A 16,926-nucleotide genomic window follows, 5' to 3' on the forward strand; every position below is an offset into this window, starting at 1 on the left:
ACAATCAATCAAAATAAACATGTGCTCATACACCCAGGAAATTTTTAAGGTTGACAAAATATCCCATAACTCAGCTGTTAACACATAAAAAATTTCCACATTTCTAAGGAATTCTGATATTTTTTACGTAAAGAATGCAAGAAAAAAATATTAGTAAACTTTATAGAATATTTTATATATAATTAGTAGTAATACAATTTGGAGAATTGAGCATTAATAATAAATAACAAGGAGAGACATGGTAGTTAATATGTTATTATATGAAAACAAAAACAATACATCAGTTTGTTTAAACTTAAAAACCAATTATTTTTAAAAAAACGTATTTTTAAAAAGTAAATAGAATTTACTTCTTTAAAAAACAATTTAAACAATCACATTAAAAGAAAAAAATGTTTATTTTATTAAAAAAATATTTATTTTTTAAAAAAATAAGTTTAAACAGATGGTCCAATATCAAGAATTCAATTAATAAAACATGAATTTTTATTTAGATCGTTAGTGATCCAACTTATGTAGATATGCAGTTGCAATGATACCATATCTCAATTGAACTTCTCACCAATGAAAAAGAAGGAAAAAGGGAGTTAAGGGAAGAAAAATAAAAGGATTGAGAGAACGTGACTTCAATGTATCAATTAGAAAGAATTAAAATCAATACTACTCTATCTAGTCCATTCCTTCCCACTTTACCATCTATCATCAATTCAAACACAATCTTAAAAAAAGTTTAGGAATCATTTGTTTCAAGATATCAAGAAGAAAGATTCTTGGACATGTGAACTTAATCGGGAATATCATATTTTCATGTTTGACATAAGTTTTGTAAGAATATTCCTAGAAATGATGATGTTCAAAAGATGTTTATATTTGAATTACTTACTATTTGTATGGAGATAGGTGGATATCTTGCATTCTCATGAAAATTAGGGATAACAAAATAAGTCAACTTTCAATTTATCATTGACTTGACAAATATGAGTCCTCACCTTCCCTTGCATAAGAAAAGTGACTTAAAAATTTAAACATGTTTGTTATATTTGAATTGGCATGTTGACTAGCCAAAACCAAAAAATTAAAAACATAAAATAAATATATTTTTAATTGATTTTAATTAATTTTATCTTTTAAATTTTTAAAATAACAAATACTTATTAAAAATTAAATGTATTATATTAAATTGTGGATAGTAATTTATTTATACAAAAATAAAGGAAATAAATATTAATAATAAATGAATAAAATATAAAAATATAATAAATTTAATTTTTTTTAAAAAAGTGAGTTGATGGGTTACACATCCCAACCATCCCTCAACCCATTGTTTGACTAGTCAAAACAAGTTATGAGAGTAAAAATCTCAATCTATCTCAAACAAATGGACCAAAATGAGTTGATTCGATCAGTTTAACCCATTTTGTCATCTTAATAAAAATGAAAGTTATTTTTTTTTATTTCTATCATAACTACCTCTCCCTATTTCATTCTTCCACCTTCTTCTTTCATTTTTTTATAAAGATTTTAGATGAAATATTTTCTTTTAATTTACTAATGACAATCAAACATGTTCATTGAATAATATTTCCAAACATAATATTTCTAGGAATATAATCGGATAAAATATAATTTTGTGACTTGAAACAAACTTTTTCTTATACTATTTTATGGTAATTAAAAATTAAATGATATTAACCAACTTTTTTAATCAGCATAATTTGTAGTAATTAACCAATTGATTGGACATTTAACAAAAAAAATTCAATTGATTCAACATAAATACTTAATGTGTTGAAATTATGATATTATTAAAGTTTAATCTTTAATAAAAATAATTTTTAATAAGACTTTATTTATCTTTTATTCAAACTTTGGATTAATCAGAATTTATTTTCTTTTGTAAATAAGAGGGTTAAGACGAATAAAAAAATAATATGCATTAATTAATTTCGTTATATTCATATGCAGACAGAGTATTTATTAATTAACTAAACTAGTCAAATGTGATAACGTTTTCATTTGTGATATATATGCAGAGAGAGTATTTATTAATTAGTATCATTAAACAAATTAGTCAAATGTGATGTGTTTTCATTTGTGATATGTATCCCGACAGAGTATTTATTAATTAACAGCTCAGACAGAAGAAGATTGCCGAGAAATGGGGTCTGCAGTATTATCACAAACAATACCAGCAGTCAAAGTTTCAAGGCTCTTCATATACCCTATCAAGTCATGCCGTGGAATTTCTGTTTCCTATGCCCCCCTCACTCCTGCTGGTAATCTTTCTCTCTTTGTTTTGTTTTATCGGAAAATGTTAATTGTTAGTTTGGTATTTTTGTTAGGGAAGGGAATCAAATTTGCGACCTTTTCTCCTCTTTTAACCATCCAACCCACCTTATATCTCGGATTACTATTGTTATTGATTTTTATTATATTGTGTGACAGGACTTCGATGGGATCGAGAATGGGTGGTGGTGAATTCCCAAGGGAGGGCATGCACTCAAAGAGTTGATCCAAAGCTTGCTTTGGTTGAGGTTGAATTGCCAAATGATGCACTTGTTGAAGACTTTGAACCTACAAGCGATTCTTACATGGGTAAGATTACCTTTTCTTAATCCATAATAAGCTCCTCACAGCATATGATAATTTTCTCTCTATTTATTTACTATTCGATGGATTGGCAATTTGACATGTCACTTATGTTTATTTTTTAAAGAAAAATAAAATTGTGAATGATGAAGGATGGAAATTAAGACTAAGGGAGAGGATGAGATACCTTCAAGGTAGTGAGGCTGTGGCTGTCTACTGAACTTGTCTCTTTGCCCTATCAAAAACAGAAATTGGAAACTCCCTTGAAACAAGGATTAGCAGTTTTTGGCATTGTGTGCCAGTATTATGGAGTGGACCCTTGTAGAAAGGGATTGCTTTGGGGTTTGGAGCACAAGGTCAGACTGGAACCAAGGTTTTAAAATGGTTGTAGTTTCGTGGCAGTAATTGCGATCTCAGCACGTCTAAAAGCCTTGATCTTGTGGCCGAACTTTCTGTCTCGGATCGGTTTTTAAAACCATGGCTGGGACATTAGAGATGCCAGCCAACCCAATACATCCAATGATGGCATAAACTGCGTGCTATGAAAAACTTCAACTTCCTTGTTCATACTTTTTACCAAAAACTTCATTAAGAATCATCAAATTTAAATCTGTTACAAAGCAAAATGATTCACTCGGTTCTTAGGAAGAAGCCCAAAAATATTGTTTGTTCCATAGGAAAGTAGCCATCTTTTAATTCAGGCATAACTGCATAATTGGTCTATTGTTTATTAGCTTGATGTCCACAATAGAGCCAGATCAAGAGATAAAATGGTAAGGCACTAAGGCTGATGGACCTATAGCTAGTCATTTGTATCAATTCTGTTACATGTCGTGGTTGAAACAAACTTGACCTTATAGGTAACCCACTTGCAGTTGCTTGAATTAAAGGTGGAGTACCTCTTATAGGTTTGAGACTCAAATGTTGATTATGTTGGATCCCAAGTTTTTTTTGGCACCTAACTGAAACCTGATTTGGGAATGGAAAATATAAATCGAAGCATCTTGGGGATTCACTCAACCCCTAACATAATATAAAGGAGAACAGATTGGGCTTAACTCAACCCCTAGAAGCTCGCTTCTCAAGGGTGGAGTATGCTTCTAAATTGCGTTCGCAATCACAATTGTAGCCACAATATTGCTATTGCAGTGCTGGCCACAACTGCAACAGCCCGCAATTGCGGTGTGAATCTCAATCACACGAAATGCCGCTACGCATCCGTAATAGCCTCAATGGAACAACATTAGAGCCACAATGGAACCTTAGCACCTTTCTGCTCCAACTTTTTTTGTAAAAAAAAAACAATGATTCAGATTTCCATCTTCTATTCTAACACTTCTAAGTGTCAATATCTGAATGGATGTAGCCGTATGGAGTGTTGCAGGATACCAAATCTTAAAAAATGAATGATAAGTTATGCTATCTTATAAATGAAGATATATACCAATAATTAAAATACTTGTAAAGTTCTTTTTTACATTCGGTGCAAACATATAATAGAATTTGGGATATGTCTTTGTTTGATCACTTTTTCTCCCTCATTTGTTATTATGGAGTTTGGACAAGAATTGTTATATTTTCAGTTTCTGTGATTTGTTTTGAATATGGTATTTAAAGTTTAAACTTCATTTTAGGGGACTTTCTTTGTTAGATCTTCATGGAGATTGGCATGATTTGTTGCATGGTTCGTAATTTTTTTTTTTTTTGGCCTTTTCAGTTTAGTCTTTATCTTCTTGTCTTTTGTCACTTGATAATTTCTTTTCATTTACTTTGGAATCTTTCTCTTCTTTCTGTATGACTGTTGACTTCATAGCATCAATTTGTTGGATTGCTGTCTTGTGACCTTCCAAACTGTAGTACATGTTAACAGACATTTCTTTTGATTCAATTTTTTTTTAAAAGTGTGTAACTATAGGACAAATTGTGGCATTCTTGAATGGTTTGGAGGCAGCAATCAAACTATGCCATCAACCCTCCTATGCTTTGTTAATAAATTCACTGTTTTTTTTTGTTTTTTTTTTAAAGAAAACTTCATTCCTCATTTGACAGATGTTTTCCTTGTGTTCTGTATGTTGAAAAAAAATAAATTACAGTAGTTGAAATACTGATGGACTTTTGCTTTTGCTCATTCTTCATGATGAAGATTGTTTTTCTAATGTTTTATTAAATATATATGAAGTGTCACTACCTTCATATTACAGTGTTGAAAGCACCTGGGATGAAACCTCTCAATATTTGTTTGAGTAAACAACATGAAGTAACAGATGCTGTCACAGTCTGGGAATGGACTGGGTCTGCGTGGGATGAAGGAGCTGAAGCATCTCAGTGGTTCTCAGATTTTTTAGGAAAGCCCTGTCAACTAGTCCGCTTCAATTCTGGTAGGTCTTTGAAACTTTGGAACCTTAAAAGATTAAGATTTGAGAATAACAAAATTGTCAAGAAAGATATCTAACCTAAGATAGGTAATGAAATAGTAAAGAACTATAACTGTTTTAAGAATACACAAACATTGCTCTGATTAACTTGGGCCATTGCATATCAACTTGTGTTGATTCATTAAGATGCACACATATTAAATTGTCTGGAACTCTTGTAGTTGTCAAGAATGGCTCACAGAAAAAGAAAAAATAAACCATTATGATGAACCTCTTTAATGTTTCCAAATGAAGCTTCAGAAGTTAGACAAGTGGATCCTGATTATGTTCGAGGACAGCATCGGACCTATTTCTCTGACGGTTATCCATTCTTACTTTTATCTCAGGTCAGTCCAGTATGGAAATGAAGTATAATTTTACTTATAGTCTGATTCTCTAATCAGTATTTCTTATACTCAGGAATCATTGGATGCACTAAACGAGCTTCTAAAGGAACGCATACCTATTAATCGTTTCAGACCCAAGTAATGATTTTTTCAATTTCTTTTGTTCTACTCCTGGAATTGTATTGTCTCATAATATTTGTTAGAAAAAAAATGCATTTTTGATCTCCCTAGTTGTCTCCAATTTCGATTTTAGTCCCCCTTTAAATTTATTCATGAATTTAGTCCCCCAATTATGTCAAATCTTGTAAATGTGGTCCCCAAGCCCAGATTTAATAAAACGTCACGTTTCTTTGTGACAGTCAACGTTCAAATCTGGGCTTGGGGACCACATTTATAGGATTTGACATAACTGGGGGACTAAATTCGTGCATAAATTTAAAGGGGACTAAAATCGAAATTGGAGACAACTAGGGGGACCAAAAATACAATTTTGCGTATTTGTTACTAATTTAGACCTGAAGGTACTGAATTGATCTAAATGGATTATTATATCACATAATTGAGTTTTGGATGCTTCATGGTGTAGTATCCTTGTTGAAGGTTGTGATCCATATTCTGAGGACTTGTGGACAGAGATCAAGATAAGCAGGTTTTCATTTCTTGGTGTCAAACTGTGCTCCCGTTGTAAGGTGAAGAGTTTTACTTTATAATTTCCTGCCTGTCTTGTACTCCATTGGGACATGTACCTGGTGACTTGTGATAGCAGTTTTAGTTTCTTAACATGTACCAGTATAGTACACATAGATTAACTCACCTGGTGAGCAAAGCTTGGATAATGTTGTGAGCCTTTAATTAGATAAGAAACAAGGAATGGATATCACTTTTAATTAGGGTTCACTGGTGGCTGTCATCATCATCATTATAGCATCTAGACCAGACATAACTTTATGAGACTTCAAAATTGTTGGATATGAATTAAGACATATGTACAACTTTTGTAAGTTTAGGATGAGATACAAGGATACTGATGCTCTTGCAAAATGGGTTTATGTGGCTAGGGATATTATTGCCTGCCTAAGATTTTTTTTTATCGGTAAATATAAGTTGTTAGTTTGTTAGCTTTTATTAATAGGATATTCAAGCCCACGACTTATTGCCTGCCTTAGATAAGTCTACATATATCTACTATTTCTTAGTTTAGTTGTGTCCAACTTGCATGATTGGTTATGGTCAGGTACCTACAATCAATCAAGAGACTGGGATAGCTGGATCTGAGCCAACTGAGACTCTTATGAAAACTAGGTCTGGCAAAGTCATAAGACCAAATGCGAAAAATAAAAACAAGGTGAGACACTTGGTCACCAAGATTTCAATGAAAAATGCCTTAGTTTCAATGACACATGTAAATTGCTTCTGCAGGTCTACTTTGGTCAGAATTTGGTATGGAACTGGATGGATTCTTCTGTTAAAGGGAGTGGCAAAACCATTAAAGTTGGAGATCCTGTTTATATTCTTGGAAACGTCTCTTCTGCAGAAGAAGCTGCTGCTTGAACTGTGTGTGTAGAATATGCAGGATTCAATACCAGCAATCCAAATGGTTCAATCGCAAACTTTATTAAACATTCTCTTAAAATAATAATATATTAAAACTGTCTGTTTCTTTTTCCCTTCTAATTTTATTTGTTTACATGTTTGATTTCATCACTGTGGAAATTAAATTCTGCAACAATGAAAAACTCCTGAATTTAAAAATTTAAATACTGAAAAAAAAAATTGTTCCAGAAAACGTAAGCTTCCAATGGACATTTACACCTTGAGTTCCTGATAGATGATCCATAAAATTGGTTAGATCTAGTGATGGATGCTATGGTAGATCACCTCTATAGGTGGTTTATCGTGGACCAATATTTACAGCCGTTAGATTTGTAGGTGACATGAAGGGAATGGCGGTGATGGGTGGTGATGGAATTGCCGGAGGCAATGGAGAGGCCTACGGAGATAGGTCAAATCAGAAGGTGATGGAGGCAAGTCTACAATAAGCATTTTTGTATAAATTAATCTAATGATGGTAAATAATGTTCTATGGTAGATCACCTATGAAGATAGTCCACCGTTGCATTTGTTGAAAACATAAGATGAAAATTCAACACCTTTTACTAGTGTGGAACGCCAAGAGCACTCCATTTGATAGGGTACTACTCCCTACATGAATCTAAAGCAATTTTTTTGAGAACTCATAGAAGTGTTCTTCTAATTCAAATTTTAGGAATTTTTTTAATAAAAAAATGTTATTATTCAAATGTTAAAACTTGGATCAAAATTTACAATGAAGTTATATATAGAAGTAAAACCAATAAAATATTCTATTTTAAATATAATAATAGGAGTATTTCCATTTATAAAAAAATAGTACAAATATTTAATCATAATCTTTCTTTCATATATTATAAGTTTATTAACTTTTATAATAATTATTTTAATAGCCTAATAAATATATCAACTTTCACGAAAAATGTACGTATATTATTAAAAAAAATTATGTATGTGAGTATTATAAATTCTTTGATATTTTGTTTAATTTCTAGGATAAAAAAATATAGATTTCACAATTAATAATGGAAAAAAATAAATTTAATAATTTTATATTTCTTATGAATAGGACAAAACAAATGTATCTTTTATTTCATATATAAAGGATTAGAGTAGTAACACATTATTTCCTTTGTTCCAATTTATAACACTCAAATTAAAAGCAATACTTTTCTTTTCAATTCATAATATCCCTTGTGTTAATTATTTTTAGATTAAAATATTTTTAATTATTGAGATCGACATTAGAAGAGAGGGCTGACTATTAATAACAAGGGTAGTTTAAAAAATAATAAATTTAAGGTTATTATTATCAACTAAATTAAATATTTTTTTAATATTGATGAATTAGATAATTGTCATTTTTCTATTGCGAGTGCATTAACAACAAACATCATAAATTTTGAAGAAAAAAAATCAATGAACTCCTTTGTTGTAGTAAATATAATTTAAGGATATTTTAGTAAATTCAAAAATTCATTTTTCTCTCCTCCCTCGTCACGTTAAATTTTCAAATTCTCATTTGCTTTGGTGTTTACTTTTTTGTAAAGCATAAAAAATAACTATGGTGAGAGATATTGGAAATTTAATCCTAAGAGGAGAGAGAATTTGGAAATTTAACACTAATGAGAAAGGAGATGTTTTTTTTTTTAATTTAATATATATATATATATATATATATATATATAAAATGAATAATCAAATTACTAAGTTTAAAAGAGTTATTATTTTTTATCTTAATTGTTGATTTTTTAAAATTTAATGGTTAAGATTAGTTATCTATTACCATCATTATATTTTAAGAAAATAAATAATAAAGATAAAGATTAACTGTAAGAGTAAGTTGAGCGTCCTCCTCTTTTTATATATAACTTGATTAAAATTCCACATGATTAATTTTAGTAGTCTGAACTATAATTTCCAAAAAGTATCAATGATCTCAATGAGAATATATAATCTAGTACTCCTTAGTAAGTTTATAGTTTATACAACTTAAGTTTTTATCCTCATAGACTTTACCTATAAATCAAGATTGATGGGATCTAAAACAAAACAAATAATAATTCAAAAAAAAAATATCAATAAATACTAAAGGAAAGTTAACAAGCAAGGAAATTACATTCGCTTCAAGTTGAACTCCTTGGACCGAAGTGATGTTATTTGATTGCTTTTTCAGTTTGAATATTTTAGTGTGTTATTTACCATTAAAATCTCTCTAGTCTTTCATCGAATTGTAATTTTCTTAACTTTAAAAGAAAAAAGACACCAACAAAAAAAAATGAAGGATTATTTTTTATTCCCTTTATACTTATTTTTTGTTGGTGTCATTCTTGTTTTGAAGTTAAGAAAATTAAATCTTTCAATAAAAAAAGTTTTAGTGGTAAACAAAATACTCAAAAATTCAAATAGAGAACCAATCTAATAATATCACTTCAAACCAACAAGTTCAACTCTGTGTATGTAGTTTCTTGCTTGTTAACTCTCCTTTATATGTATTGATATTTCTTTTTGAATTTTAAATGTTTGGTTTTAGAACTCATCAATCTTGATTTATAAGTAAAGTCTATGAAAATGCTAGCTTAATTTGTATCATCTTACTAATGAGCACTGGATCATATTGATATTTTTTTTTTTTGCTACTCGTTGGAAATTGTAGTGCAGACTATTCAAATTAATCACGTGAACTATTAATCAAGTTCTATATAGTTCTGTTAATTAAGGAAGAATAACTCTCTAGCTTTTGTTTATTCAATATATATTAATGTCATTTTTTTCAACTAAATTTATGATATATTAATTGTTTTCACGTGGATTGTTATCCAATTAGAATTAACATTATCATAAATTTAAACTTTATTTAAAAAATAATCACAAAATTAATTGATTAAGTGTTGGCTAGATATATTGACACTCTTCATAATAATTGAAGGAATAATTTTTAATGAGTTACTTAACTTTAGTTAGAAATGAGTGATATTTCGTTATTAGATTTCACGATAAAATAAAGGGGAGTGTATTTAGAAAAAAATGAGAATGAATATAGTATTTGCGAATTTTTTTTTATTTTAAATTTGAGAACTATATTGGGTCTTTTTTTTTATTTTAAAGGTTGAACTTTAATTGTTTTAATATTAATATTCTTTTTTCGAGTTATTTCAATTTGATTTATCTAACCTTTTAGTGCATGTTTAGATTAAAATTAAATGAGCCTAAAGTTACATTTAATCTCAAAATAATTTTTTCCCTTTATTTGGTGCATTGAAAATTCAGTATTGTGCAGTCAAATTTGACAAATAATTTTTCAAAATTTAATTCAAAGGTAACCACTATTGAAAATAAAATCTAAATGTGACCACTCACTGCCATCCAGTACAGCGTAGCAGCCTTTCCCACTATTCCATTTTTAACAGCATTTTTTAAATTTAAAATAATGTTAAGTATATTATGTGATATTATGATTTTAGTGTTTAGTGTTTTAATAAGTTATAAGATTTAAGTTATTATTATTTTAGGATTTAATTTTTTAATAAATTATAAGTGTTAAGTTAATATTATTTTAAGGTTTTACAAATTTAAATAATTTATTAGATAATAATATCTTAGGGTTTAGTGTTTTAATAAGCTATAAGATTTAAGTTATTATTATATTAGGGTTTAGTTTTTAATAAATTATAAGTGTTAAGTTAATTTTATTTTAGGATTTTATAAATTTAAATAATTCATTACATAATAATATCGTAGGGTTTAGTCTTTTAATAAATTATAAGTATTACATTAATTTTATTTTACGGTTTTAAAAATTTAAATAAGTTATTAGATAATAATATATTTTAAATAAAAATTATAAAAATATATAAAATATTAAATAAAATTAATAACAAATAAAATTAAAATGATTTGTTTAATAATTAAATAAATAAATATTTTAGAATTTTAAAAAAAATTTAAAGAAAAATAAAATAAAATAAAATTGCATAAAAAAAATTAATTACAAACTAAAAAAATAAATTAATTATGAAAGTCCTGATACTTAAAAAAGAATTTTTATGACTTTAAAGTCGTAAAAAAAAAATAAAACTTTGAAGTCATAGAAAAATAAAAATTTTACTAAAAAAATTAAAATCATAACACGTATTATGATTTACTTCCTATTCAAAAATAATTTAAAAAGTACCATCATTTGAAAAAAAAAGATAAAAATATACTTCACTTGGTAAAAAAAGCCATAGTCGTATGAATTAAGGAGAACCAATCACAGTAAGTTTTTTTTTTTTTTTTGAAAGAACCAATCACAGCAATTACTAGATTACAATTTGGATACGTTTATGTGGCTCAAAGCCCTGGTCTATTTTAATTCAATCCACTTTTCTTGAGGGAAAAACACTATAAAAGTAGTAAATTGAAGATGGTGAATTACAAGGCTTAGGGAAAATGGGGGTTGGAGCATCAGCACAAACAACACCTTCAGCCAAAGTAATAGGCATCTTCATATACCCAATCAAGTCATGCCGTGGAATTTCTCCTTCTAACGCTCCCATCGCTCCTAATGGTAATGGATTTTGTTTGGATAATTTTTTTTTCTGTAAATAATTATTATAAAAAATAGAATAGAAGAAAAAATGAAATAAGATTTGTCACAAACTCAATTAGCTTGAGAAATATTAGCAACACACTTAATGATATACTCTTTTAAATACACTCTCTTTTATTAATAGTACTTTATTATAAATTACAAAATTTCTTAGGTTCTACATCTTATTGATTTTTTTCTCTTGATTTTATATTTTTAATATATTTTAATCAATAAAAGAGTGTGTAGGAGGAATGTGTTATATTAAACCTCCTCAAATTAGCTTACACATAAATCATTTTAGAAAAGCTAATATATGTACACTTTGCATAAACTAATTTTAGTTTGTGGAAAAGTTCATATCATTTTTTCTTGTTTTAATTTATTCTTTTAAAATATTTATAGAGAAATTTATTCAAACTAGTCTTTTTTTTTTTACATCAACAATTTAATTTGTTTGTTTATATTTATACTGCAATGTATACACAGCTTTACTAATACTTTTATATTTTGTGATAGGGTTTCGAAGGGAGGATGTGCACTCAAAGAAATGAACCAAAGCTTGCTTTGGTTGAGGTTGAACTGCCACCTGAGGCATCTATTTCTTAAAAAAGAAAAAATAATTAATTATTCATTTAATTTTTGTATGTAGTTAAAAAAAAATTCTTTTTAGTCACTGTCCTTAAAAACATCTTTTAGTCTCTACAAACTTAAAACTGACCGAAACTCAATAATTTTCGTAACTGCTAACACTTTAAAAAAAAAACAACGTTTGTCCGTTAAGCATCTGAATTTGAATTTTAAATTCAAAATAATCTAAAAGTACTACAAAGTAATTTTTTTTGCAAGGTCCATCATTGCATGCGCGAAAAAATCTACCGATTTGCACTACAACATGCTTACAAGACCCAAACTCATGCACGTGAACCTTCCACTTTCTGCTAGTCAATTAAAAGTTAAAACACAAGTTGGATATATATATATATATATATATATATATATATATATATAAACCAATAGATAGAACAAAAAATTATTCTAGTAAAATTATAGTTGATAAAACTAACTCAAAAACTAGTTAAAAAATTTAAAAGTTGAAAATTTGATCATTAAATTATAAATTTATTTACCAAACACATAAATAGATTTTTCAGTTAAATAGAAAAAATTAAAAATTAATTATTATCAAACATAACCTAAATATTATATCCTTGCCCCTTTTGGAATACCTTCAAAATACAACATTAGGAAAACTAAATAATTAGGAAAGTGGGAGGTATTACCAGAGTACTTTAATACTTACCAATATGGGATATCTTTTCATGATCATTTTTCATTGCCCTCATTTGAAATATTTATGGAGTTTGTACATGATTTGCAGTTTCAATTTGTGTGTGTGTTTTTTTCTTCAGAATATCGTGTTTAAATTTTGTCAATCTGGAATGTCTTCGCTTGATTAGTTTCTTTTTTGCTCTCATTGGATATCTCATGGAGTTTGCAAATGATGATTTGCAGTTTCAGTTTCTGCATTTCTTCTTCTTCTGAATATGTTTACTTCATTTCTCATTCAATAAATGTTTTTCTTGTGTCTTTAATAAATGATTGTTTTATTCCTTAGCTTGTTTAATTAATTAATGAATAAAAATTTTCACTTCATATTACAGTGGTGAAACCACCTGGTATGCAACCCCTCAAAGTTTGTTAGAGCAAACAAGGACAGCAAATATCAGAACATGCCTCAGTATGGGAATGAAGTGGGACTGCCTGGGATGAGGGACGAAGCATCAAAGTGGTTCTCAGATTATTTAGGAAAACCCTATCAACTGGTCCGCTTCAATACTGCTGGCAGTTATTTAAAATCATGATTCTTAATAATGACTAAAATTGGATAAATTTGATATAAATATTTCTTATAATATGTACACACATAGGTTGTGTTTAACAAAATTTACTTAAAATTAAAAAGTTAACTGAAAGTTAAAAAATTAGTTGGTAATTGAAAATTAAAAAATTAACTTATTAAATTAAAAAAATTTAACTTAAAAGTGTAAAATGAAAGATAATAAAAAAATTTGATAAATATATTAAAGATAAAAATAAAGAAAACCTAAAAAATTAGAGACTAATGTTCTAAGTATCCATTTAAAAAAACGTTAAAAATAACTTAAGAAGTTTTGTTTATCAATGTAAATAGTCATAATTCAATGTGTCTATTCTTGAGATTAAGAAATTAACCTCTTTCATGTTTCCAAATGCAGATTTTGAAGTTAGAAAGAAGGATCCTGATTTTGTCAAGGGACATCATCAGACCTTCTTCAATGATGGTTATCCATTCTTACTCACGTCTCAGATCATCACTCCAGCTGAAAATGAAATCCAATTTTATTCTTTTGGTGAATCTTCACTCAGTATTTGTATTTCTGACTTTCAGGAATCACTGGTTGAACTAAACAACCATACAAAGGAGCCAATACCCATGAATCGTTTCAGACCCAGGTATTGAATTTTCAACGTGTTTTGATCTACTGCAATTATCTTATTTCATAATATTTTTTATTTATCATTTTGTCTAGACCAGTATTGAGATTTGGGTGCTTCATTGTGCAGTATCCTGGTTGAAGGTTGTGAACCATTTTCTGAGGACTTATGGACTGAGATCAAGATAAGCAAATTTACATTTTTTGGTGTTAGACTGTGCTACCGTTGTAAGGTGAAGAGTTTTAATTTATAGTAATTTCCTTCCCTTGGAACATGTACCAGATTACTTGTCCTAATATTTTTTATCTATCACTCATCTATCAATCTTTTCTTTTATATACTCGCTACACAGGATTGTCTCCTCTAAAGTGAGCAAGTATGTAAAGCTGATAAAGAAAGAGTACATTTGAGTATCTAGTAAACTTAATTAACTTCAAATCGATTGTAGGTACACCCTTATTTTTTCACTTTAAATACTTGTTCACTTTAAAGAAATTAGATTCCAGTATGCACAAGCCAATCAACTTTTTCCTGTAATTTTTAGAGTATGTTTGGAAATCTGGTAGAAAAGACAAAAGTAATTTTGCAAAAGGATCAGAATTCTTGGTTTTGCTTTCATTTTGTTTTTATTCGTTGGATCTATATTGGAACATGCAGTGCAATGATTTCAACTGTCAATCAAACATGCACTTAGTCTTGTTTATCCAATTGGCTAGCTTGATTAATTCTACTTGTATGATCAGATACCTACAATCAATCAAGAGATCGACTGCAGTAGGTGGAGCTGAACCAAATGCAACTCTATTGAAAACTAGGTCTGGCCAAGTCTTAAGACCAAATGACCAAATGAATCGAACAAAGGCAGGGTGAGACATTGAGTCATCCAGCTCCCAATGAGCATTACATTACTTTAGTTTAATGATGTGAAATGACATGTGAACTGCTTCTGCAGATCTACTTTGGTCAGAATATGGTCTGGAACTGGATGGCGTTTTCTGCAAAAGGGTGTGGTAAAATCTTGAAGTGGGAGATTCTGTTTATGTTATCAGGAAGGTCTCTTCTGTTGCTAAAGCAACGGCTTGAACTATGTAGGATGGAGGTGCAACCAACCCGTCTAATGATCCTTTACATGGGATTGAAATTCCTATGACAAGGTTCAAGACTAAAAGAATGAAATAAGTTTTGCAAGGACTAATTCTAAAGATCAAAGAGAAAGAAGACCAATGTAAATTAAGGTTATACCTAAGTGGGTCACTCTCCTACAAGTTGATGAAGATGCTTTGAGGCCAACTTAAAAATCTCTTTGGAAAGCCTAATTTACAAGACAAGAAGCATCCTGAGTTGATCAATCTTGGTGAAATATTAATATTCGACTGATTAGATAATAATTAAGCCCAGCATGTTCATACATTTTAGTTAACTTTTAGAATAAGATTTATTTTAACTTTTTAATTGTATTTTAAGCCTATTTTCGGACTTGTAATGGAATGTCACTACCTTTTATTGTTATTGTTATTTTAACGTCTTTTAACTATTAAATTAGTTAATGGGTCTTGGATCAAAATCAGAGTTATTAATAGAAGTATAAATAGACTCCTTCTTAGAGGAATTTAAAGATTAATAAATCTGAAAGTTTGTTCTAGAGCTTTTTCATTATTCTTGGATTAAAAACTGACACTATTGATTCTACCGTCGCAGTTAGGATTACAATAGATCAAGTTCCTTCCCTTTTATATTTGTTTTCAAAACGATTTTAATGTTCTCTTATCAATATATCAATGCTACAATCACATAAATTTGATCAAACTTTGTGTCAAAGTTTGCTTTGTGTAGTTTGTAGCATGTAATGCAAATAATTACAAGTTGGGGCCTGTGATTATAGGGACTAAAATAAGGCTTGTGCAAAAAGTAATTAAAGGCGTGTTAATTTTCTATTTGAATATTGATAAATGACGCACAAGGTAGTTGTATGGAAACTGCATGAACAAGATAGTTGAAATGTGATGGTTATTTGGTTACATTTTAGTTCATGAGTCTACACGTGTATTCTATCAGAGAGCAATGTGAATATTAAGAAAAATACAGCTAAGATTGTCACCAGAATTTTTGGCATTGTGAGTAGTTTGTATCGTTTAGCTCATGCTCATCTATCAATCAAGTTTCGAAAACGTTCAATTTTGCTTTGTTTTTTTTATTTTACCATGTTTAGTAGTATAGTTGTCACTTGTCAGATTAAGTTTTAAAAAATTTAAACTAAAATCAGTTTTCACTTTTATAATTTATGATTTCAAATTAAATTTTGGTAGTTTTCAGATTTTAATACTATAGACAAATTCTTTCTCACTTTTTAATTCAAGCTTGTTAAATTGGGCTTGTAGCAATGAAAGGGGCGACAACAACCAGAAACAAGTTACAGCAACAATAACGTGACACTAATGGTGATGACTATAATTAAAAAAGTTTTATATTTGAATAATTAAAAGATATTTTTAAAAATTTATGTTATTTAAATTATAATAAAATTCATTAATTAATTATTTTCATATATAAATAAATATTTCAATTTTATAATTTCCTACTATTTTTAAATATTAAATTATAAAAAAGTACAATATTTCTATAATTAAATAAAATAATTAGTGAAAATAAGATTTAATTAAGAAATAATGTAATGGTTTTAATTTTGTTTAAATTATTAAAGTTTATCACTTTGATAAATTTGCTAAAATATTTAAGTCGTTTTTTTTTTTAAAAAAAAACTTTAACTTTAACAAAGTTGTTTTTCCTGTCAAAGTGATATTGTCTAATGTGACGTGTCTTCGTATGGTTTCACTTAACATCATGTGATTTTTAGATTTTTTTTTTTTTATGGAAATGAGTTTTAGAAGTCATGTATGAAGTGAGATGTAACAAAAATTTTATGACGTGTCTTCGTATA

At 28.5% G+C, this 16,926-nt stretch overlaps 1 protein-coding gene across 2 annotated transcripts; it reads left to right on the forward strand.

The window, feature by feature from the left end:
* The first annotated feature begins 2,018 nt into the window (after nt 1-2,018).
* Nucleotides 2,019-7,601, forward strand: LOC114368861 (mitochondrial amidoxime-reducing component 1-like). 2 transcript variants are annotated; one of them, XM_028326134.1, is made up of 9 exons: nt 2,019-2,276; nt 2,446-2,595; nt 4,791-4,967; nt 5,259-5,350; nt 5,424-5,488; nt 5,937-6,039; nt 6,585-6,695; nt 6,770-6,947; nt 7,280-7,601. In XM_028326134.1, exons 1-8 carry the CDS (start codon nt 2,159-2,161, stop codon nt 6,899-6,901), a joined length of 948 nt encoding a protein of 315 aa, XP_028181935.1. In that variant the 5' UTR covers nt 2,019-2,158; the 3' UTR covers nt 6,902-6,947; nt 7,280-7,601. The 2 variants fall into 2 exon arrangements, with proteins under 2 accessions (XP_028181935.1, XP_028181934.1); XM_028326133.1 differs by lacking the exon at nt 7,280-7,601 and having other exon boundaries at nt 6,770-7,024.
* The last annotated feature ends 9,325 nt before the right edge of the window (nt 7,602-16,926 follow it).

The sequence above is a fragment of the Glycine soja genome, chromosome 9 (assembly GCF_004193775.1).
Source record: "Glycine soja cultivar W05 chromosome 9, ASM419377v2, whole genome shotgun sequence".
Classification (NCBI taxonomy): domain Eukaryota; kingdom Viridiplantae; phylum Streptophyta; class Magnoliopsida; order Fabales; family Fabaceae; genus Glycine; species Glycine soja.